This window comes from Micromys minutus (genome assembly GCF_963924665.1).
Source record: "Micromys minutus genome assembly, chromosome: 9".
Taxonomy (NCBI): domain Eukaryota; kingdom Metazoa; phylum Chordata; class Mammalia; order Rodentia; family Muridae; genus Micromys; species Micromys minutus.
In genome coordinates this window covers 28,285,527-28,309,368 of record NC_137978.1, presented here as the reverse complement: position 1 = coordinate 28,309,368, position 23,842 = coordinate 28,285,527, and the positions used below count along the sequence as shown (strand labels likewise).

Sequence of the window (23,842 nt, the reverse complement as noted above, 5' to 3'; positions counted from 1 at the left end):
TTTAAAAAAGAATTCTTTTGCCAGGTGTGGTGGCTCTCATCTTTAATCCAAACCCAGAGGAAGACAGATCTCTGTGAGTTCAAGGCCAGCCTGGTCTACACATAGCAAATACCAGAACAGCCAAGGCTACAAAAAGATTCTGTCTCCAAAAAAGAAAGCAAACAAAAAACCAGCAAAACAGTTTTTTTTTTTTTTTAAAGTTATAAGCAACCTGCACTACCCTTGAACTCATTATGTAGCCAAGGATAATCTTGAACTTTAAAAAAAAGGTTTAGTTTTAAATATATGTAATTTAGTGAGTATGTTTGGGTGGGGTGGACATATTTGCTTATAAATGCAGGTACCCTCAGTTCAGATGACCTGGAGTTACAGGCAGTTGTGAGCTCCCCTACCCTTCATGTGGGTGCTGGGAACAGAACTCAGATTCTTTTGAAGATGTTTTTTCTCTTTTTTATTCTAGCTCTCTTCCTCTCTCTTTGTTTCTCTCTCCCTCCTTCTCCTACTCCTCCTTCCCCTACTCCTCCTTCCCCTACTCCTCCTTCCTCCACTCCTCCTTCCTTTCCCCTTTGATACTCTCTCATTTAGCTGAGTCTGGCTTTGAACTACTGATTGCCTGGTCTCCCAAGTGCTGGGATTACAGGTATCCACCATCGCGCATGGCTTGGATAAATAATCTTAATACTCACAATCGCTTTCTCAGTTTTTTTACCTCCATAACAGCCCGCTCTACACACAATAGGCAAAGCAAGGAAGAAAACAAAGCACGCTCCAGTAGCAGGGCCAGGGGCGTGGGTCCACAGGCAGCACGGAGGAGCCGCACCTGGCCCCGCCCACTCACGCCCCGGTCCCTCCTAGGCTCTCGCAGGCCACGCCCCCTGCATGCCGAATGCTTTATAGGCGGCTGACGTCAGGCCGTTTGTTGTCTTTGGCGGCTCCCAAGATGGCGTCCATCGTGGAAGGGCCGCTGAGCAAATGGACTAACGTGATGAAGGGATGGCAGTATCGTTGGTTCGTGCTGGACTACAATGCAGGGCTGCTTTCCTACTACACGGTGAGTGGCTGAGGCCGCGTTGCCGGAACGGCGAGCTACGGGGAGCCAGGGATGGGGTGCTCAGCTGTGGAGACCGCCGTACGCGAGGTTCCCTTGTGGAGGAGGGCTTTGCGTGCGGGTAGCCAATGACCAGGAGGGAGATGCGGACTCAGCCAGTGAGCAGCGCCGGCTAGCTGATTTATGGGCCGGGGGCGAGCCGGGTGCCTCAGGGAGTGGTTCTGGGACTAGGTAGGGTCTGCGCTGAGGTGAGGTACGGGTGGGCGTAGTCCCGGTGTGGCAGGTCCACCCAGCGGTCCACACTGTGCATTCCTGCTGTCCCCAGCCCGAGCATTGGCCGCACCCCTTAGCTTCCCTCTGGGGTTCGAAGAGCGCTGCCTTCTCGGAGCAGTGGTCAGAGGAGCCTCGCCAGGTCCAAAGGTGACCCTCGTCAATACTCTGGGCTCTGAAATCCCGCCTGTCTGTCCAGCTAGGCTGTCCTACTCTGGGGATGCACCCTTCTCTCCAGCGGGGCGCGAGTGTAACGGACTCCGTAACTTTTGAGAGCAGAGGATTCCCTCTGCGCGAGTCTTCTGGTTGCGGAGATGTAGAAAGAGATGGTGCGATTGCCCTGAAAGTTGTGTTCTGGGGAGGGCCGACTGTTCGACTTCACTGTTGATGCGAGTTAGTGGCCCAGGCTAGGTAGATTTGAAGTGCTGTGGAGCCTATGTTCTGACCGCCTCTTCCACCTCCTTCGCATTAGAGATGGAAGGTGGGCGGTGTTGGAGAAATTAATAACGGGGCTACTGTCTTTGAGCTGTATCGTTAATAATAGCCCCGTGAGAAGAAAGAAAAGCACTTAGAAGGACAAAATATAGAATGTCTTGAAGGCTTTAGAAAAATGATAGAAGAAAAAGGAAGAAATAAGGTTAAGGGAGAAGAGTTAGTGTTGATGAGAGAAGTAGGGATACATAGTTATTCATTCATTTAAAAGATAGCTTTGAGTCCCCGTTCTGCGGTTCTCTGCAAGGATCGACAGTCGTGTGGCTGCCGCCTCTCTTCTCGAGAGCTTTTTGTGTAATCTAGTGGGCACCTTAATTCATTTACTTTTAATAAATTTGCAAGGTAGGTATTCATTATCCCCATTTAATGTTCCCATTTTACAGTTTTGGAATCAGAGGCTCCAGGCTTTTAAGTAATTAGCTCAAGCTCGCATAGGCAGCTGTAAGCGGTGGAGTCAGGATTCCCATTAAATTTCTCTTTTGCTGAAGGAAGAAGAAAAGTTCATGCTGTTTGTCGGGTCTGCAAGAGTAAAAGAGTTGATCACCTTTATCACTCCTTGGATATGAACTTATGCTCTCTGCGTCTTTATTATTTTTATTTTTTGATGGAGCCCATGGCCTCACACATGCTAGGTCAATATCGACCCACATTCCTAGTCTTTCTTTTACATAATTTTAAAAAGATCAAATTTTAATGAGACACAAACATTATTCAAAGCTAAATACAGAGTGGTTCAATTTTAAGGTCAAGCCAGGTTAGAGTATCTAATGAGACATTGTCTCAAACAAACCAAACAAAAAAACCCACCCTCCAAACCCAAATATACTAAAACACACACACACACACACACACACACACACACACACACACACACACACACACACACCCCATATTAAGATTATGTTGGATGCAAAAGGACCAACTATACATTTTATCCTGAAAAACTGAAGAATTATGAAATCCTATGACTAAGATAAATATCAGGTTTCAGTACATTTAAATGTGATAATCAGCAAATTTCATGGAACCTAGCCCAAATATTCATGATGGAGTAATTTCAGTTAGTAGCGTTATAGAATTAAGTGTTACTCTTCAGATTCCAGGTTTGTGTGGACTGGATTTAGGGCCATCCTAGAGAGGTCCCAAGTTAAGATTCTAGGGAGCTCTTAGCCCAGATAAAATGTTTCTTTTCCTGTTTTCTTTCTTCCCTGCTTTTTTTTTTTTTTTTTTTTTTTTTTAATCTTTTCTGTCTGTCTCCTTGTCCTTGTAGATTTGGATTGCTTGGAGTCCTTGTCCTTCAGACTAAATAGAAGTTTCTCATTGTCTTCTTTTTTCTTCCTTAATACCTATCTTCTGAGCTTAGATTTTATAAAACATTCTCCTAATTTCACACAATAGAGGGGATCGTATTTCTGGATGTTTTAAGACATTTCTCTTGTTGTTTTGCTTACAGGGAATTGTACTATTTTGTGAAGCTAGAATGGTACTCACTAGGAGAGAGCAGGAGTCAGATCAAATGCAGGCCATGAGTTTTGTCACAGTTTGAGTGCATTAGTGTTCTGATGGGTCTGTCTATATTAATGATTTGCATGTGGCTAAATCCTTATAGCCACACCTTCTAGTAAGAATACCTGAACTGGTTGTACCACTTTTTTTTTCCCCTAATGCATTTATTTTTCAAAGGGTAAAACACTCAGACAATTTAAATACAAACCCAGCAGAGTGGTTGTCAGTGAGGATGCTGATGCGTGTTCCCAGTCTGAGTCTTTATCCATATTTATCTTCTTATCTGCAATGTAATCTGCGTTTTCTTGTGGATACAGAAACTTCTCTGCCTCTGTATCAGGAATTTCAAATCCCAATTCACCTCCCATGACGTCGCCACTTGGTTTCTTCATAAAACGTGAACGTACCAAGAGCTTTTGTGGGTCAGTATCAACATAGAGTTTCAAGACATACAGCACTTGCTTCTTGATTTCCTCTAAGTCAAAAAGGGGGTGCCTACTGGCGGTACTAGTGTGTGGCCCTTCCAGGTAGCTACACTTGTAAGAACTGAGCTGGCTGCAGAGTCCTGAGCTTGGTTTAGTTTTCCACGGGGCACAGAGTTGTGCCAAGCGGCTGTTTCAAGGCCAGTGTTGGAAGCTGGGGTAGTGGGGGAAGGCCAAGGGCAGGCACCAGATACAGCGGAAAAGAACGTGAGCTGACATGGCCACACCAGCCCAGAATGTACTTGCCAGTTGTGCCACATTTAGTCACCGTAGCAAATAGTCACTTTGTTCCTTGTTTCCAAAATTACTTGAGATCTAGTCTGGCTCTGTGGTTGTTGATTCCTTCCAGGTTGTTCCAGAAAATTCTAAATTAAGCTACATTGCCCTTGCTTTAGAGTCAGCCTCCACTGAGAATCAGTAGGAAATCTCAGGACTGAGCTTGAGTCACTGGGATTGAATGAAATAGATTCAGCTAAGCCTTTTTTCAGCCCCGAGCTTCACGAAAATTTACCAAACTTTGGTGTTAACAATAATTTTTTTAAATGAACAATTACATTTTAGGTTGGTGCGTGTGCCTGTGTTTCTTTGCAGGCAGGTTTTATGCTGCAGCACCTGTGTGTAAGTCAGGACAACTTGAGGTAGCTTAGTTCTCTCCTTCCACCAAATGTGGGCCCAGGGATAGAACTCAGGCTGTCAGCTTAGCTGGCAAATGCCTTTACCAGCTGAGCCATCTCTCTAGCCTGAAATGATCTTCTTACTTTATTCTTTTCATTTGTTTCATAATCTCTCTGCCAGGCTGTACATGCTAGGCAAACATGCTGCCACCGATACATCCCCACCCAGCCCGGTGTTTCACTTTTGAAGGAACACTTACCATATTGTTACAGGGACTCTTTTTCAGGTCTGACTAACCATTTGTGTGTGTGTGTGTGTGTGTGTTGGGGGCAGATTTTTGAGCCCTGGCTGGCCTGGAAGTCACAGAGATCCACTTGCCTCTGCCTCCAGAATGCTAGGATTAAAGGTATGCACCACCACTGCATGGCCTTAAATCATCCTCTTAATCATAATCATTAGTTTTAATGTATTTTAGTGCTAGTCCATTCAGCAGGCATTCTTGTAGGGCTGACTTTGTAATGGGTGCAGTTAGTGTATTTGCTTACAGTGCAGGTGTCGATTCCTTCATGTAAGAACTTGGGATCTAGCAGAGCAGATAACCACATAGAGGCTTAAAGCACATGACAAGTGGCCAAAGGCAGCCTAGAGCCATAAAGTGCTTGCTGAACAGTCACAACTAGTATGTAAAAACTGAGCAGGTATGATGGTTGCTCTCATTCTCTCACCATGGAGGCAGAGACGGGGAATTCACTGGGCAAGCTAGCTTGATAGAGTAGGCAGAATTAGTGAGCTCTGGGTTCAACAAGAGAACGATCTAGGAAGACACCTAGTATTAACATACACACACACACATATACCCCCAAACATTATGTGAACACATGTAGACAGAGTGCACACACAGTACACACTTGTGCACACATATACCCCAAATCAGTATGACAAGGTCAACAGTAGAAAAAGCAATCTGCAGAAGTGCCGCCCAGAAAGGGCCAGAAGGGCATTTGAATAGAGGCTTAAGAGATGAAGGTTGAGAAAAGAAAAAAAGGCTATTTTGGGCAACAGGAAAACAAGAATAGACTGGAAAGCTTCAGAGCATAGATGTATTAGGAAGGTTTTACACATTTCTAAGCAGTGCTAATGTAAAGATGCATTTGAGAGATGGAGGAGATTGAATTCTAGCAGGTATTTAGAGTCATAGATCAGGCCTGGAGATAGAAAAGGACTACTGGGTGATAGCACAAAATTGTTTCATTGTTTTTTTTTTTTTTTTTTTTTTATTGTGTTTGTATGGTACATGTATGGGCCCATGTGGGTCTGTGCCAGTGCGTGCACATGTGGAGGCCAGAGGGCTGACGGTGTCTTCCTTGTTGAGTTTCTCCTTATTTATTTATGTGTATGTGTGTGTCTGTGCATCATGTGTATGCGTGGTGCCCTGAAGACCAGAAGGAGTTGGATTCCCTGGAACTGAAGTTTGAACCTCCATTTGGCTGCTGGGAACTAAATTCAGGACCTCTGGAAGAGCAGCCACCACACTTAACTGCTGAGCCATGAGCCATCTCTCCAGCTCCTCTGCCTTATTTTTTGAGACAGAATTGAACCTGGAGCTCATCCATTTGGCTAAGCTGACTGACTGGTCAGTGAGCTCCAGGGACCCACCTATTACTGTCCCTGCCCCCCACCCCCAGCACTGGCGTTGTTGTAGCTTTGGTTGGTATGCCTGGCATTGATGTCAGTCCTAGGGACCCAGACATAGGTCAGCATGCCTGTGTGGCAGGCACTCTACTGACTGAGCCTCATCCTCAGCTTCCCTCCATATCTTCCTTCATGAGAGGAGAGTTTTGTGTCCAGGCTGGTCTCAAACTGGGATCTTCCTGCCTCTACCTCTTGAGTGAGTTCTATTTTTATTATTAAATAAGGTGACCAGGGAGAGCTAAGGCTATAATTTTGAGAACACTGTGTGAACTGTCAATTTTTAATGTGAACCATAAAAGAGATAAGAAAGGAGGGAGGACTGGAGGAGATCGTCTTGTGAGAAGTTGCAAGATGAGGGAGTTGGTAGAGTTGTATAATTTGCTGACTTGGCAAATATTTAGAAACTGTGCCAGGCTTTTTTTTTTTTTTACTGAAGAGGAGAGGTAGCAAATGAGGTGGAAGCCACCTATATTGTCATAACACTTGGAGTGTGCTGGAGGACATGGCAGGTAAAAGCTGTGGAGACACACATGCTGTTTGGAGTATGGGCCCTGAAGGTGTACAGCTGGCAGTCTTAGCAGGATTAGACAGGTTTTATAGAGGAAACAGGATTATTGTGACCTGAGTAAAGAGGTTAGGCACGTGAACAGAGAGGGAGAAGTACCAGAAACACGGAATGGATGCTTCTGGAAAATACAGCTAAGGAACTTGTTGGAAGCCAGCTATAGAGAGGTGACCCTGAGTACTAAGCAAGCAAAAGTGGGGTGTGTGGTACTCTCTTGGCATTTCACCTTCACATGCTAAGCAATTTGAACTTTATCCCTAGGGCTCTGAAGAGTCATCTGAGTACTTTCATTATTGAGAAGACTTTTACTGTAAAGAAAATTGAACTTCTATAAACGAGGACAGAACAATGAATTATTGACGTCCAGCTATGTATACAATTATCAACATATCGTTGAAGTTATGCCTGGTTCTACCTTCTAACGCCATGCTCTCAGGAATAAGACTCAAACTCAAAACATATTTACAAATACCTTGGCAATATATCTAGGCTCTTCTTTGACTAGATCTAACTAAAAATATCTCATTTATTCTAGGCTTCATTCTGCCACATGGCTGGTTACCTGTGCTCAGGTACCACATGTCTGTCTCATTACCTCTTCTTGGCAAATCTCCCTCTCTCTACCCCAGAATCCATTTATTCTTCCTTCCTTCCTTCCTTCCTTCCTTCCTTCCTTCCTTCCTTCCTTCCTCCCCACCCCTCTCTTTCTTTCTTTAAGATTCATTTATTTATTTTATGTTTGAGTACACTGTGGCTGTTTTCAGACACACCAGAAGAGGGCATCAGATCTCATTACAGATGGTTGTGAGCCAACATGTGGTTGCTGGGAGTTTTATGCTGGGAGTTTTAATGCTCTTAACCACTGAGCCATTTGTTCAGCCTCCCAGAATCCTTTCTTTCTCTTGGATGTCCCACCTCTATTCCCTCCTTAAGCCATAGGCATTGGCTTTTTAATTCGCAGATGAATGGTGCATCCATAAAATACATAAGATATTCTCTCTATATAGCTTATGGCTAATCCTGTTTATTAATACTTCCACCAGCTCCTTTTCTCTGTCCCTCTCTTCCTCCCTCCCTCCCTCTTTCTTTCCTTCCTTCCTTTCTTTTTAAAGACAGGGTCTTGTGTAGCCATATCTGTCCTCAAACTCTTATAGCTAAAGATGATCTTGAGCTTCTGACCTCCTGCCTCTGCCTCCCAAACATAGGGACTACAGATGTATGGCACCATACTCTGTGTGTGTGTATTAAAGACAGGGTCTCACTGTGTGGCCAGAGCCATTCTTAAATTCATAGGATCACGGGTGAGTATTGCTGTGCCAGTTCAACTGGATTATTTTAAAACATACTCCCAATATTATAGTAAGGTTTATTTGTGAATATTTCTGTGTATATTCTTAAATATTAAGAGTTTTCAAAAGTGTTTTAAAAATTAAAATTGTATTGTGTATGTCTTCTTGTGCTTGTGTATGTGCATGCTCAGAGGACAACTCGCTTGTGCATGTCCTCACAGTCAGAGGACAACCTGCCAGAGGTAGCTCTCCTTGTCCAGCATATGGGTTCTGGAGTTAGGACTCAGGTCATCAGGGTTGATGACTTGTGCCTCTACTTGGGCCAACTCAATGGCCCAAAGATTTCTCATTTTAAAAAGTGTTACTAAAATACCTTTATTATTGTAATAATTTAGTAATGTCAAATATGAAGTCTGTTGATTTCCTAGCAGTCTTAACCATTACTCTCTCAGCAGTTGGTTTGACTCAGGCTTCCAAACAAGATCCACACATAAACTTCTTGAATATCTGGGGCTGAAAAATGGATTAGTCTGTAAATTTGCTGTGTGAATTGGAGGACCTGACTTTGGATTCCCAGCACACATCTCCCAGAGCTGGGGATGTAGAAACAGATCCCTGGACTTTACTGGCCTGCAAGACAAGATGAATGGGGGAGGGGTAGCAGTTTGGGGACCTGATGAATTGAAATGATATGTTAAGGATCTGGAGTTTGGGACAGAAATCTGGGTTGAAGATATTAATTTTCCACATATGAAGAATTGAGTGACTGAACACTGCAATCTTTGGAGACTGTTTCAGGAAAATTCCATTGGATTAGTTATTTATTACCTTGTAACCAGTTACAGGGAACACTATCTTTCAGAGTTTCTACAGGCAGAACTTTGTGTTTCAAGCACAGGGTCTCATGACACTGCAGTCAGGGTTGCTTCATGTGAAGCACTCAGTTGGGCTGGCTTCTAAATCACCATGGGCAGAAAGCCTTGGCTCCCTGCTGGCTGTTGGAAGGCGGCCCCAGTTTCTCATCAGGTAGTGTTTCCTTTGGGATACTTGAGTGCTAACTCACAGGGAAGCTAGCTTCACTACGAGAGCGACTCAAGTGAGATCAGGAAGGAAGCTGTCATTCTTTATGACTCCTCCCTCGTCACTTCTGCTGCATTCTCTTCCTCAGTTCACCCGGCACTCCTGTAGATGGACATTTCACACATAGGAACGCTAGGCTTTGTCTTTTCAAAGAACTTGTGCTGAGATGGTAATCCGTGAGACACCCAGGTTACAGTGAGTGATGGATGGGAGAGGGGCACTTCAGCAGGAGAGTGAACAGCAGCAGCCAGAGGTAGAAGAGGAAAGCAGGAGAATATGGCAGTCTTAGAAGTCAGAGTGAAGCACAGAGTGGTTTGAATACTGCTGAGACGTTTGTGCAGATGAGATCCTGTACAGCCCACTGGCTTTATGGACTTGTAGATCACTGATGTCACAGTGAGGGCGGCTTCTGTGGAGCGGTGAACGTAGAGGACAGGTGGATATCGAGGGTCTTGAAGACTAAGTAGGTAACTGTGTGTAGTAATTCAAGATGGTTCCCTGCAGAAACTGATGCAGAAATAGGTGATTGACAGACAGTTCTGAATTAGCAAGGTCCAAGGTAACACAGAGAACAAAGTGAACTTGAGGAGTAAAGACTGAGGATGATGGCCTTGGGAAGTAGGAAAAAGAGAAAGTGTTGTGTTAAGGAAGCAGCTGGGTTGTGGTTCTGGTCAGAACCAGAGACATAGTAGGTTACCTTTGCTGCTCAGTATTCCTTGTAGCAGTCATTAGGAAGATTGTGCCTTTGCTATTGCACTGTGGCTGGAATGGATCAGAGCAGCTCACTGCTATTTGACAATTGATAACCAAGTCTGCATAACTTACATAAGTTTTTAGGTTTTTTTTTGAAGATGTATTTTGTTATTTTTATATGTATGCATGTTTTGCCTGCATGTGTATCTGTGCACTGTGTGCATGCCTGAAGTTCACAGAGGCCAGGAAAAGGGCACCAGAATCCCTGGAATTGGAGTTACAGCAGTTGTAAGCTGCTGTTTGGGTGCTGGGAACATAGGTCTAACACAGGAGCAGCCAGTGTTTTTTTTTTTTTTTTTTTTTTTTAATTGGATATTCTCTGTATTTACATTTCAAATGTTATCCCCCCTCCCCCTCCACTTGTTTCCATGAAAGGTGTACCCTCTCTGCAAATATCAAATGAACTCTTTATTATGTTCATATGGCTTGCTTCAGTGCAGGCTGGGTATCTCTTATCCAGTATGCTTAAGACCAGAAGTAGTTTGCGTTTTAGAATTTTTAAAATTATTTTGGAGTTTGTACCTATCATGAGATAGGGTTATGGGCCAAGTCCAGGTTTAGGGAGAAGATCCTGCCTCAAAAAATAAGGAGAGAGTGGACTTCTGACCTCCACAGACATAGCACATACATATGCACATATGAACATGTATACACACAGATTTCAGATTCTGGGATTCTGGAACATTTTAAATTTCAGGTTAGGTATGCTTAATCTATATGTAAAGTAGCTTTAGATTTGTAAAAGGAATGAAAGCAAAAGTGTGAATTTAGATGCCTCAAGGAAAGCAAGGAACACTCCTAAAGTACATGTGTCAGTGGGAAGGGGAGGTGGGGAAGCTGCACTGTCCTCTGCCTGTCCACGTCTGACATTGTAAATCCATGTTGTCATCTACAAAGTGCAGCGCTGAGACCTGAGTCATCGGCTGCACCTCCAGCTGCAGTGAAACCTCATATTGTAAGCAAGTTAGGGTTACGTTAACAGCTATTCCAAGGGTCATACTCCATATGGGCCAAATGCTGGGCATGGCTATAGCAGCCTTGTTTCTTCTCTCTCCTGGGCCTTTTGATCTAATTCTTTGGGATATTTAATCATTTATATCTGCTGTAGTCAACTAACCACATTCCTAGTACATTCTTTACCTGTACAGCAAGCTTGTAACCTCTTGGATAGCAATTTGTATTGGACATTATAATCTTCAGGGCCACAGTGTAGCACATTCCATGGGATGGAATGTCCCTAGTCTTCAAACCAGGCTTAGAAGTGAGACATAGAAGACAGAAATTCTAGTGTACAGAGCCTTGTTAAGTATTGCAGAATACATTAATAGCAAATATGCCATGCCTATCTATGGCTTATGTAAACTCACTTGAATTTATAGTAACAACAGTGGCTTTTAATTAATCCTTTGGAGGCTGAAGAATTGAGCGATTTACTTCTTGTGTTAATTCAGACAGGCTGTGAGTTGGATTTGCTTTAGTTTGTGGAGACTGAGTCTTGGCCTGGAACTCATGGTGCATAGGCATACATGCAGGTAAAACATCTGTACACATTAAAAGGAAAGAAGAAAACCAAAAGAAAGTAGAATGCTTATCTTAAATATCCTGGGTCTATATCTGGTAATTACCTCATTAGATTTTCAGATTTGTAATAGACAATTGCAACCAAAACTATAACAAGGCAGAAGTGGTTTAGATTAAGAATTACATTATTTTAGTACAGAAAGAGAAAAACAAACAAATGGCCAGCTGAATAATTTATTTCCTTTCTTAGTGAGTTTATTCTAAAGGACTGTCTCCTCAGTCTGGGACCAGCCTTCCTCTCCCCACCTCCCTCCTTTCCCTTTATTTTGAGACAGTCTTGGCTAGATAACACAGTCTAACTTAGGGCTCCTAATTTACTGCTTTAGCTTCCCGAGTGCATAGATTTAAAGAAAAATATTTAAATTAATTGTTTTTAGAAATTAAGTTTATAACATACATGGATTCATATAAATGCAATCATCTTCAAAGAAAGTATTTTGAGTTACTCATAATTCTTTATACTCACCCGGCAAGGTTAAGTTCATTGGAAGCTGTGGGGTGTGGTGCTCTCTAATTCCAGTACTTGGGTTTTCAAGGCTGTCCAAGGCGGCGTAGTAGGCTTGAGCCCAGCCTGGACTGGAAGAGCCCCAAAAAATTTAAAAAAGTATGGGCAGATTTTTTTTTTTTATTTCCTGGATTTTGTCCACCTAAAGCCTCTGTGTTCCCTTGTTTTTTATATGTTATTTTAGTAATATTTTGTTTTTTGAGACAGGGTCTTACTATATAGCTGATTTCAAACTGTCCTCTTGCCTTCACCTCCTGGTAAGCCGAGGCCGACTGAGAGCAATTATAGCACAACGGGGTACATGAACATCTGGGGGAAATGTGCTCTGTCCCTCTGAGGCTCTGTAGGATTTTACAAACCTCCTCCTCAATCCTCACAGGAGGGCTCTCACCATCCAAGGACAGTAAGCGTGTCTTGCTGGCTGTGCTCCACACGCCAACACTTTCTCAGCTGTTTAGATACACACTCTTTTCTTTTCCCTCCCTGGTGTGGAGGAGGTGTCCTCTGTGCATGGGGTTTTCAAGGCTTTCATTCTGTGGGCTTTATCCTCTGCTTTATTTCTTCTATTTCCCATTACCGTTGTGTCCTAGCTCTCTGAGCTTCCATTGTCTGTTAAAGATCTTATTAAGTATAACAAGCATCTTAGTTGTAACAGCTTTCAGAAAAACCTTATTTATTCTTTTAAAGATTCTTTTATTGTTATTATGTTAGCTCTGCATTTGCATATATGTCTGCATGTGAGTGTATGCAGAGGAGTGCAGGTGCTGGTGGGACAGAGGCATCAGCTCTCCTAGAGCTGGAGTTACAGAGGTTGTGAACCTTCATTTGGGAGCTGGGAATCGAACCTGGGTCCTCTGGAGGGGCAGCCACTGTTCTTCACTACTGAGCCACCTCTCCAGCTTCTAACAGTTTTATGCAGATTTTAGGTTGCCTGTTGTTGTTGTTGTTGTTGTTTTTGTCTCCCCATAGATTGTTTATCTTTTTGCTGGGGATGAAACACAGGGCCTCAGGCTTTCTGCTCCCAATACCTCAATAGTTTTATATGACTTATATGCAGCCTTGGACAGATTTGAAATTGCATTTAAATTAATGCAACTCACTGGCTTTTAGTAACATCAACAAACCGTGTGACCGTCACCACAGTTTAGAAGCTTTTCTCCACTCTTTAAACTATTTCTTTTACCAGTCACTCATTTCTTGCCAGCATTCATCTGCAAGCACCTCTATTATTTTCATGCTCCATTCAAGTTTAGTATATATCAGTACTTTGTATCACTGAATATTTACTTATTTACTGGAAGGTGTTATAGCTTGGATCTTTTTCCCTCTTTCTTTTTCTTATTATTTAAAAGCTTTTTCGCACAATATAGTTTTTGATCTTATTCTTTTCCCTCCTGCAAACCCTTCTAGGTCCTCCCTACCTACCCATCTTCCTCCCACCCCTTTCTCTCTCTAATGCACCCCCCCCCACAAATCCTAACAAAACATGAAAATCAAAAACAAGCAATCAACAAACATTTGAAACTAATGTCACAAAATAAAACAAACTAACAAAAATCCAACCCCCTAAAAAACCACATAAAAGAACACGGAGTAGGTTTTATATCTGGAGTGAGGTTGATAGACCCAGTGTCCCTCCAGTGGAGAAAACCATTTTTCCTTTTCTCAGCAGCTATGTTGAGGGACTTTGTGTTCAAGTCACCTTCTCCATGCTGGGATTTTGTCTGGTTGAACTTGTGCAGGTCTTATGCATGCTGTCATAGTATCTGTGAATTTATATGTGTTCACACCCTGTGTCTGGAAGATATCCCTGAGACTTAACTGTGTGCATATTCACATTTGATTTCGCTCATCAGAGTTAGTTGATAGTGATGAAGTTGTTTCTACTTTTTGACTATTATGACTAATGCCACTATGGGCTTTTGTTTACAAGTTTTGATGTAAGTATTTATTTTCTTTTCCTTTTTGTATTAATCATTCCATTCATTAACATCTCAAATGAATAAGTACTCATTTTCATTTCTTGGATATAGATGATGTAGGATTGAAATTGTCCAGTCATGTGATTATTCTTTGTTTAACCTTTGAGACTGCTTTTTAAATTGCTCCCACTAGCTGTATAAGGGATCCAATTTCAAGAACATCTACTATCTACATTTTCATCATAGCTATCTAATGGATATGAAGTACTGTCTTTTTTTGCTTGTGTTTTCCTGATGGCTGTTCTATCTTTCATGTTGTTGACCAATTGAATGTCTTTGGGAAAATACTGATTCATAGCCATGCCAATTTTAAAGTCAGTGTTTCTTTTCTTTTTTTTTTCCTTTCCTTCTTTGTTAAGTCAAAGGAGTTCAGGGCCAGGGCGATGGCTCAGTGAGTAAGGTGCTTGTTGCCAAGACCTGAGTTTGGTTTCCTGGGATCCACATGATGGAAGGAAATGTGAGAACTGATTTCTGCATGGCTCTGGATTCTCAGACACCTCCTTACTCTCCTGTAACTCATATTCCCCTTAAGCACCAATATTTGTGATAGAAATTCTTTAAGGAAACTTTTTCTGAGGAAGTGTTTGAGTTCTTAAGATTTACCTTTGTTCTCATATTTACATACTAGATTTCAAATGCATTTCTTACCTAACTTGGGAATCAAATTTAACAGCTTCTTTGCATATGTTTTCCCTCTGAATCCTAAACCCCAGTAATGAACAAGGAGTTTTGGAGCACAACCCCTTTCTAAATTGGGCTCTGCAGAATGAGTCCTGGGATTAGACAAAGCAACGAAGCTTCACCGTTCCAGCTGTTGTCCTTGTTAACTAGATTTGTATTTGTGTGTTATGCATATTTTCATACACACATATTTTAAAGTTTTGGGGGACTATCTTTTCACTTACAAGTGTCTATCTATGTGTGTACCTGTATGCAAACATTTACCACATACACATGTTGGGGTCAGAGAACAACTTGTGGTAGTCAGTTCTTATCTTCTGCCTTGTGGGCCCTGAGACTCAAACTCAGCTCACCTTTGCAGAGTGCATCTCTCACCAGGCCATGGCTCTCTCTAACCACTAAGCCACATTCTCTTCCATTGAGCCACAGCACTTTCCCAAGTAGGCTACACTCACTCTTTAAAATGTTAGAGGGGTTTTCTTCTAGTTCTCCTTTTATTCTGTGCCCACATTGGTCTTTTTCCAAATCAGGAAAAAGTTCCTCAGGCGGTTTTTTGATAAAGATATGAAATTGAATGATAAATAATAGATTATAATTTCACAGTTTAGTGGGGGAAATACTAATATTGAAGCACAAAGCACTTGGAATTTAACACTTCCCCATTATTTTCCTTAGTCAACTCTCTTTAAAAAAACATGAATCAATATTTAGTGTTTTGGGGCAGTATTTGGGAAACAAAACAAGTCTGCATTGAGGTCTAGTACACATTACTGATGTGCTATAAATAATTTGCAAAGTGTGTGCTCCTCTTTAGTATTTAATATTTAACTTCATAAAGAATGCAAAATCCTAAGTCATCTTGGCTGTCCCTAATTGAACCTGTGGTTCCCTTCCCTGAGCTGTTAGCCTGAAATTCTCCCTTAAAGATAAGATTGTCCTTTTAAAAATAAGAGTGAAAGGGCCCATTGTGGAGTCACACACCCTTGTCATCCTAGCACTCTGGAGGCTGAGGCAGAGGGATGGCCCAGAGTTGAAGGATAGTCTGGGCTACATAATTCCAGGCCAGCCTGGGCTATAGAACAGTCCTGTTTCAGAACCAAACAATTCAGTGAGAAGCTGAGGCTGGAGCTCAGGGGTCGGGTGCTTGCCTCGTGTTCTTGTTGCCCTAGATTTGACTCGGCACTGATAGCCAACGCCAAAACAGTACAACGAGCTCCAAACCAAAGGCAGCGAAAGCCTGCCACTTACAGTGCAGCAGATTCCTAGATAAAATTCCAGAGCGCCAGCCTTTATTCCTAATTCTGAAATCCCCAAAGCTTTGAATTCTAAAAGCCTTTTCTCTAAATTTATGACATTTTTTTTGTTTGAAAGCAAAGCCCGTCTTGAATTAATGCGTAGCTATTTATAATCGTTGCCACACGTATAAATATGTATATGCTGTACAGCAGAAATAGTAATGTGCTTGTGAGATCTGTGTGCCTGGTTACCCCAGACTGCATTGCAGCTCTGGCTTTTACTGTAATTTATATAATATATGCATATTACCTTTGTGCGTTTGTGAATTTGAAAAGATCAAAAAAAAAAAAAAAAAAAAAGTCTTGTGGCTGAGTGGTCCAGGAGTTTGCATGCCAGACACCTGGGAAGGAAAGCAGGGCACAGTCCTCTGAGTATCCACGAGTGACAGCTCCACGTCCACGGGGATGACATCCACTCAGCTGAGGAGAGGCCGGTCACTCGTTCAGTCTCTGACACAAGACACTTTAAGGAAGACGTAGATTAAGCAAGCTTCCCATGACTGGTATAGATGTTCCTGGGGTCTTCATTCTGTTTCTCTCACTTCCTGTCTGTGAGTGTCTGTGGTCAAGTTCCTCAAGTATTTCCCTTTCATTTCTCAGTTATAGCATAGTCACAGTCAGGGCTGGCGTAGTGGCACAACAGGTAGAAATTCTTGCTGTGCTAGTCTGACAGCCTGAACTCAATCCTCTGAACCCATGGTGGAAGGAGAGCAATGACTCTTAAAAGTAGTCTCTTGTGGGCTGGGCAGGCACTGCCCTAAGCAGGCAAGTATGTGGTGGAGTCATGGGAGAGCCGGAGAGGCCGAGTGGCTGTGGGCTCTGAGGAGAGGCAGAACTTGAGACATGACGCAGTGAGAAACAGCCTATGGTGAGAGGCCTGCACAGCTTCCAGAGGCTCTGGTGATATATGGGCCCATGCTGCTGACGAAGGTCATGTCTGGGTCTGAGGTCCTGCTGCATTTGGAGTCAATGTTGATGTGGCCTACCCCTGAAGGCTATGAGGATACCTGTGGCCTGTACTACAGCCCGAAACCACATTGATTGAGGGCCACGCAGAGCTAGCTCTACTCCTTAGAGACGGGAGCTCAGGAGAGCTGGCCCCTCCTCTTACCTAGCCAGAGGGAAAGCCCGCTCTGGTTGGTATGGGCCTGGGAAAGCTGACAGGCTGACCAGCTCAACTACCACCCACATCTTCCCCATCTGTGAGCTGCTGGAACACGTGAAGGGAGTGGTCCGGTCCTGTAGATACATAGTCGCAGGATCCCCAGGATGCAGGACAAGAGCAGGGTATCTGATGGTCTCTATGAGGGTCCAGTATTGGTGCTGTAGCAGAGGTCAGAGGGCTTGAACTAGTTTAACGATCCATTGCAATGAACACTTGAAGTAAGCTGTATGGACAGAAGGGTGTACTGCACCATACACTGCAAATTCAAATGCCAAGACAACGAACGATCATGTGATGGAGGTGCGGGAAAGATGGAGGTGCCAAATGGATGGGCATGCACAGAAAGCTGCAGTAGGTAGAGGTCAGTCAGTGAGGTGGCTTTTGCTGCTGTTTCTTTTTCTTTTCTAATTTTCTTTTTTAAAAATTACTTTTAGGTGGGGGTTACAATGTTGGAGAGTAGATACAGAAGGACAGGGAGACGAGTGGTTCTGTGGTGCTAATGTGAAATTCACTAAGATTCAATAAAAAATGGTTCACCAAAAGAGTTGTCTTTTGTTAACAAAACAGAACAAATGAACAAACAAAAAAACCAAACAAACCAAAAACACCCAAAAGTTGTCTTTTGAGCAAGGCAAGAGAATTGCTGTGAATTCCAGGTTAGCTTGGGTTATAGACCAGAGCAAAACTGTGCCTCAAAAAACTAAAGGTAAGCAAGTACAAAGCCTGTCTCAAGCTTATTGTAAGAAAAGCACTAGCACTGTGTGCCCGGCACACACCAGTGCCCTGCACACACGGGTAATGCTAATGAAGCGCCAGTGTTGATTTGTGTCATTGGCAATACCTGTGAAATGTACATTGTTCCCATTATGAAGGCAGCGTGTTGAGGATCAGTAACGTCGGCTGTCTGAGTGCTGCACCAGCACATTCAGGAGATACGGGAGGCGTCGGGCCAAGGCAAGTCTCATGTTACAGATGTTTAATGGCATTAGCATTGACGGGAAGAGGCAGTATCTTCATATTAGAGACCCACCCGTGACCAGAACCCAATCCACAGAAAACTTCTTCCTTGGCTTTCTGGTTTTCATTTTGATCTGCTTTTTATCATTCTAATTGTATCAGGTAAAAAGAAAATATTGTAAGTATAGTTAAATGAGTTTCCACATTTGTTTATGGCCTAGTTACTATATTCCAATCAAAGCATAGAGAATTATTGTCATTCTGCGAAATTCCTTCCTGTCCCCTCTTAAAAATCTACCCCTCTTCCAAGAGCAAGTGTTTCTGTATTCATGGTTTCTGTCTTAGTGCACTGGCACATGGCTGTCTTGCATAGGACCGATGGTCTGGGTTGCAGCACTGGCTAGCACACACCCGCATGGGGGGTGAGCCAACTGGAGTCTTGGTGCTGGAGCATTTTGATTTTTCTTCACATTCTTTTTTCACTCGATGTCCACTATCATTTACTAAATATTTGTTTATTCTTTACAGAAGGTTGGTCGGGTGCCAGCCTAGTGGGAAAGATGCAAGAATAGATCAGATACATTTACGTTTTAGGACAAGTGACAAGCCACTTGTATGTTATCAGGCAAGATAATAGAAATGCATTTAATCCCTGGGACCCCTGTGGAAGGAGAAAACTGACTCCTGAAAGTCGTTCTCTGCCCTCCGCCTGCATGTCATGGTGCACCCATTTCCCTCATAAGTAAATGTAATAAAAAGGAAAGGCCACCTGGGATGCATGCTTGTAATCCCCAGTTCTTGGGAGGTGAAGGCAGGAGGAAGAATTCAAGGTTATCCTCAGCTAAGTAGCTGGTTTGACACCAGCTTGGGCTACGCTGTCTTAACAAAATAACTCAGAAAGTTGTCAGAAGAAAAAGTTTTTGTTTTGCCTGGGAGTGTTGATGTATTTCCAGTAAATTGTGTGTTGAGTGAGTGGGGTGCCTGAGAGAAGAGACTGGGATGATGTTCATAGTGTACTAACCCCCGCCTGTCCCAGATACTAGCTAGTCTCTGGGAGAGAGCCTGAACGGGATATTACTAAAATTGTAACTAGGCTTCCTATGTGACAAGGGCACACAGACATGTTAAACAGGATAGTAACCGTATGTTAGAAACATCTGCCAGCTGTGGAGGGAGGATGGGGAAGGATCCACAGAAGAGCTGTGAATAGGAAAGAGGGAAATTACAAACTGTCTGTGTATTTAAGGTGTGTGTGTGTGTGTGTGTGTGTGTGTGTGTGTGTGTGTACAGGCACACACAGGCATGCATGCTTAGTGTAGATTGGGCAAAGTTAATGAGGCATGTTTGAAAGGAAGCATATAGAAGTATAGGAAATTTTCCCTTCCTGTCATCTCTGAGTCAGAAAGTTTGATGAATCAACTCAACCACACAATAAGAAGAGAGAGTGGGTGGAAGTTTATTAGGTTACCAGGGACCCACACATAGAAGGAGACTCCAAGACGAATCAGATGTCAGGGGGTCACTGGGGAGAGTAAGGTGAGGGGCTAGTGACACTTTAAAGGGGGTAAATGACTTTGGGGTTGGGGAACTTGAAGAACAGAGTGGCCTGAGACAAGGTTCCATGGGCTCTAGGTGGTTTAATTTTTCAGCTTCTTCCTGTGTGATACACCTGATTTCGTATCACCCCTACTTTGGTGGATACAGTCCTTAGGAAGACAAGAAGACATGACAGAGAGCTTTGGGCTGCTCTAGGTTTCAGGCGTTAAGGTGTCATATTTGGAATGTTTGTTCTTGTTACCAAAGCATTAGGGTCAAAGTCTATGTTCTGGAGCGCTGACAAGGTTCATCTGCCCCCAGTGGGCCAAGTAAAGTAACAAATAACAGTGAGAAGGAGAAAGGGTATTTGTTCAGTGTGGCTAACCTGGGACAAGGGACAAATGGAAAGGTCCAGTGACCCACTGATTCCAATTTAACAAATTTAACAAAAAAATTTATTTATTGTAAGTGGTGTATATGTGTGTATGTGTATGTGATTGTGTGTGTGTGTGTCTGTGTTTTGTATAGCAGATGTGTCCAAGGCATAGATAGGCACAGGTATGGAGGCTCCAAGATTACTTTTGAGAGTCAGGTTTTCTTTTCCCACCGAGGGGTCTAAGTCAAGCTGTAGGGCTTTTGTAGCAAGCAGTTTAACCTACTGAACCATCCTGCTGGCCCTTGAAGATTAATTTTTATTTTATATATACGCTTGCATGCATGTAAGTGCTTGATGTGAGAACAGTGCCCACAGAGGGTGTCCAGTCACTGGAAGTGGAGTTACAGGTGCTTGTGAGACACCATGTGGGTGCTGGGGACCGAGCCCAGATTCTCTGTAAGAGTCACCAGTGCTCTTAACATCTCTTCAGCCCCCATGGATGGCTTCTGAAGTAGAATACTGAAGTTCATCTAAAGTAAAAGCGTAACTCAGTACAGCAATTCAGAGCCCCTGTTGGGTAACAGATTTAATACATTGAGCTGAATGGTTCTTAGCATGCTTTTTAAAATGACTTTCCTACTCCAGGATATAATTTTTCACACTTTGCTGGGAAAGAAAATATTTATTATTCTTTGAGATTGGAGAAAAATGAAAAATTTAATTATTATGACATGCTCTGCAGCTTTTGATTGGAACGCAGAGATCCAGGGAAGTTTTATTTCCCCACAGTATTGTGAAGGGACAGATTGTCTTTAAAAAATGGCTTTTGGCAGGAATAGTTATAATGTAGTCCAGGGTTTCAGCTAGAATTCCCTGAGGGTAAACAGGATTAGCTTGTTAAGGAACCTGGAACTTGTGCAAGCACTGCAGGCAAGAGAACAGTCTGTCAGAATACGAAGGCATGAAGGCGATTGGTTGGTGGGGAGCTGGAAAGTCAGGCTCAGCCCAGGAACAGTAGGAGCTTTTAGACTGAAGATCGTTTGGTTCTGGTTTGCTTTACACATTTTGTTTTTAAACAGTCTCCGTATAGAGCCTAAGCTGGCCTGGAACTCATGTAGATCATCCTGGCTCAGACGTGAGAGCCGCCATGCTGGTAGATAGAGGGGTTGGGGGGGGGGGGCACCACCTGGAGTGGTTCCAGATGATTGTGTTCAGGAAGAAAGAACAAGCTTGGGAAGGTTGTAACAGGCAAAGGAGACAGTTTACTGAAACCCGAGCCGCAGAGGGGTGGAGCTAGATCAGCCCCATGCCACACGCTCTTTCTTTAGGTCTCTGGTTCCTTCAGAGTTGCTCTATGTGCTTGCTCCTTTGTGCTTTCTGTGCTCTGTGGATCACTTATGTGTAAGACTTTTAAGAATGTTTTGTATGAGCCTGTCAGTTATTTTGTAGAACGCTCACATTTGGATTCGCCTGAGCAGTTCCTCAGCTATTTGTGTAATTGCTTCCAGTTGTCTCAGTGTTTTGTAATTCATAATCCAAATGGAGGCAACATCATTGGCCTGTCTGGCCCTGTGTATAAACTGCTTTACAATGCAGGCAGCCCAAGGATGGGCGGTGGGGGATGTGAGAATATTAGCTTTACATTCTAATCTCACTGGTTGTATTTTAATTTAATGAATGTTTTTGTATCCTGCTTTCATTGTTTTGGAGAGAAGACAAATATAGGTCCATAAAAGAGTTATTAAGTACTTAAGGATGCCTCTCTTAGCAACGCTTTCATTAATTGCCTTATTAGTAAAGAACTCTTTGATTGTGCCCGGTATTTTCCCCCTAAAGTATATGTCTGTGTTTATAAAAATAAAAGCAGGCTGTCTTCAGTATATTCACACTTCTGAACATGAGTTCCTGGCTTAGGAATTTGGAGGTTATAGAATGTCTGGGGTTTCAGGTGGGAAAATTGTACAGTCATGTGGAATCAGCTTGTTTTGATTTTTTTTTTCTCGTAGAGGTGGGAAATGGAAAATATCGGTTATTCCACAAGTATTCCATACGTATTACAATCCCTCTCCTACATTTTACTTTATTTTGAGTGGCCAGTTGGCTTTCAGGAGCATTTATTTTCTGAATCTCAACTCTGTGCTTTCTGTGACAGTTTGTGTTCCACCCAGACTAGTGAGGGGACAAAAGAAACAGCAGTGTCTCACCAGGAAATGCTTCTTGAGCACCTGATGTATAGCAGATATTGCACTAAAGCATCAAATAAGCCAAGATAGACTTCTCACCTTCCTAGGAACGCCCCCACAAGAGGTACATGCCACAGCCAGGGAACACACAGGAGGCCGGGCACTCAGAGATGAGGCTCCAGAGCAGATGGTTAAAGCACTTTGAAGAGGGGCTGCCAAACAAAAGGAGCCCTAGATGAGAAATGGCATCTGGGAGCTGCACGGATAAAGCTTGAGCGCCTTTTCTAAAGTGTGTTCCTGTACCTGATATCAGCATCGGGGAGAGATTCTTCCGTCCACAGATGAGAAATGCTGGGCTGTAGTGAGGGGACTCGGAGAGAGATAACCGTGGCAGTGGCTTTGTACACTGAGGGTGTATGTAACATTCTGGGTCAGGTTTATTTGAATAGATGACAAACGACTTTCTGGTAACTTCCCTGCAAGAAGTGGTCTCTTCTGCGGTAGGTAATGGGCAGAAAGAACGGTCAGTTCTATAAGTGTTCCTCAATTTTTAGTTCCCGGATGACTATGAAAACCCTTGTCTTAACCTTTTACTTACTGAGCGTTTTGTTTTTCTTTTAGTCCAAGGACAAAATGATGAGAGGCTCTCGAAGAGGATGTGTTAGACTCAGAGTAAGTATTTTTTTCATTTTATGAAAACCAATTTCAACAGAAAAATATTTTGATGGAGCCACAGAGTCTATCTAGATTTACCTTAGTTTCCTTACTTAGCTATTGGGTCAGATAACCAAGTCTCAGGGAGGGGAATTGGGTTTCTCCAAGGAACTTCTAGGAAGTATCAGGACCAGGACTAGAACTCAGTTATTTTGGTCAAGATTTAATCCATGACGTAAAGCACCTCCTGCTTTCTGTTAAAACCTCAGTTTACAAACAAGAGGCCAGGCTGGAATGAAGTGTCGCACTGTTGTTCTTAGTTACAGCCATAGTACAAAGGCTGGAATGAAGTGTCGCACTGTTGGTGTTAGTTACAGCTGTAGTACAAAGGCTGGAATGAAGTGTCGCACTGTTGGTGTTAGTTACAGCCATAGTACAAAGGCTGGAATGAAGTGTCACACTGTTGGTGTTAGTTACAGCCTTAGTACAAAGGCTGGAATGAAGTGTCGCTGTTCTCAGCACGGTGTAACTGTGCATAGCAGTGTGGGGCAGGAGGACTGTACATATAGTTCGAACTATACAAGAACAGCTCCCAGACTCACCTCACTGCATTAATTCCTTTCGAGTCTGGCAGCTTCCTCCTTTTCAAACCCCGTTTGCGTGCTTGCCTCTCAGTACCCTCATGTTTGGTTGTGGTGCTTTAAACAGGTGGTAGGGTACTATACCCTTACTTTTTCAAGATGTGAGTATGTTTGGTAAACATTGTTACTGTATCATCCCTTCTAACAAGAATTGGAAAACAATTCTAAGCTTAGGTAGGCACAGCAGGAAGGCTTGGATTGAGGGAGTGTAAGGATGGCTGTTTGTGGAATGGAAACAAGGCGAACTTGTATCTGTGACGGCATTAAAGATTTCTAAAAAGTGACTGACTCAGGGGCCAGGCAGTGGTGCTGCACACCTTTAATCTCAATACCTGGGAGGCAGGGGCATGTGGGTGACCGACTTCAAGGCTGGTCTGGTCTACAGAGTGAGTGTCAGGACAGCCAGGGCTACACAGAGAAACTCAGTCTCAGAAAGCAAACAGAGAACAACTTAGGCTGTTTATTTGGTTTTCTTTCTTGTTGTTTTGAGACAG

General features: G+C 43.1%; 1 protein-coding gene across 6 annotated transcripts in view; it reads left to right on the top strand.

The window, feature by feature from the left end:
• Positions 1-886: 886 nt before the first annotated feature.
• The window catches only part of OSBPL9 (oxysterol binding protein like 9), a gene marked incomplete at its 5' end in the record, with an annotated part of 126,082 nt that continues 103,126 nt past the window's right edge, over positions 887-23,842 (top strand). For 4 of the 6 annotated variants that reach the window (XM_080921601.1, XM_080921600.1, XM_080921596.1 and 1 more), the window contains 2 exons: positions 936-1,051; positions 22,675-22,725. In XM_080921601.1, coding sequence (XP_080777727.1) covers positions 941-1,051; positions 22,675-22,725 — 162 coding nt within the window. Of the gene's footprint in view, positions 1,052-22,674; positions 22,726-23,842 lie in introns of all 6 variants that reach the window. The other 2 variants (XM_080921597.1, XM_080921599.1) reach the window with 1 other exon arrangement.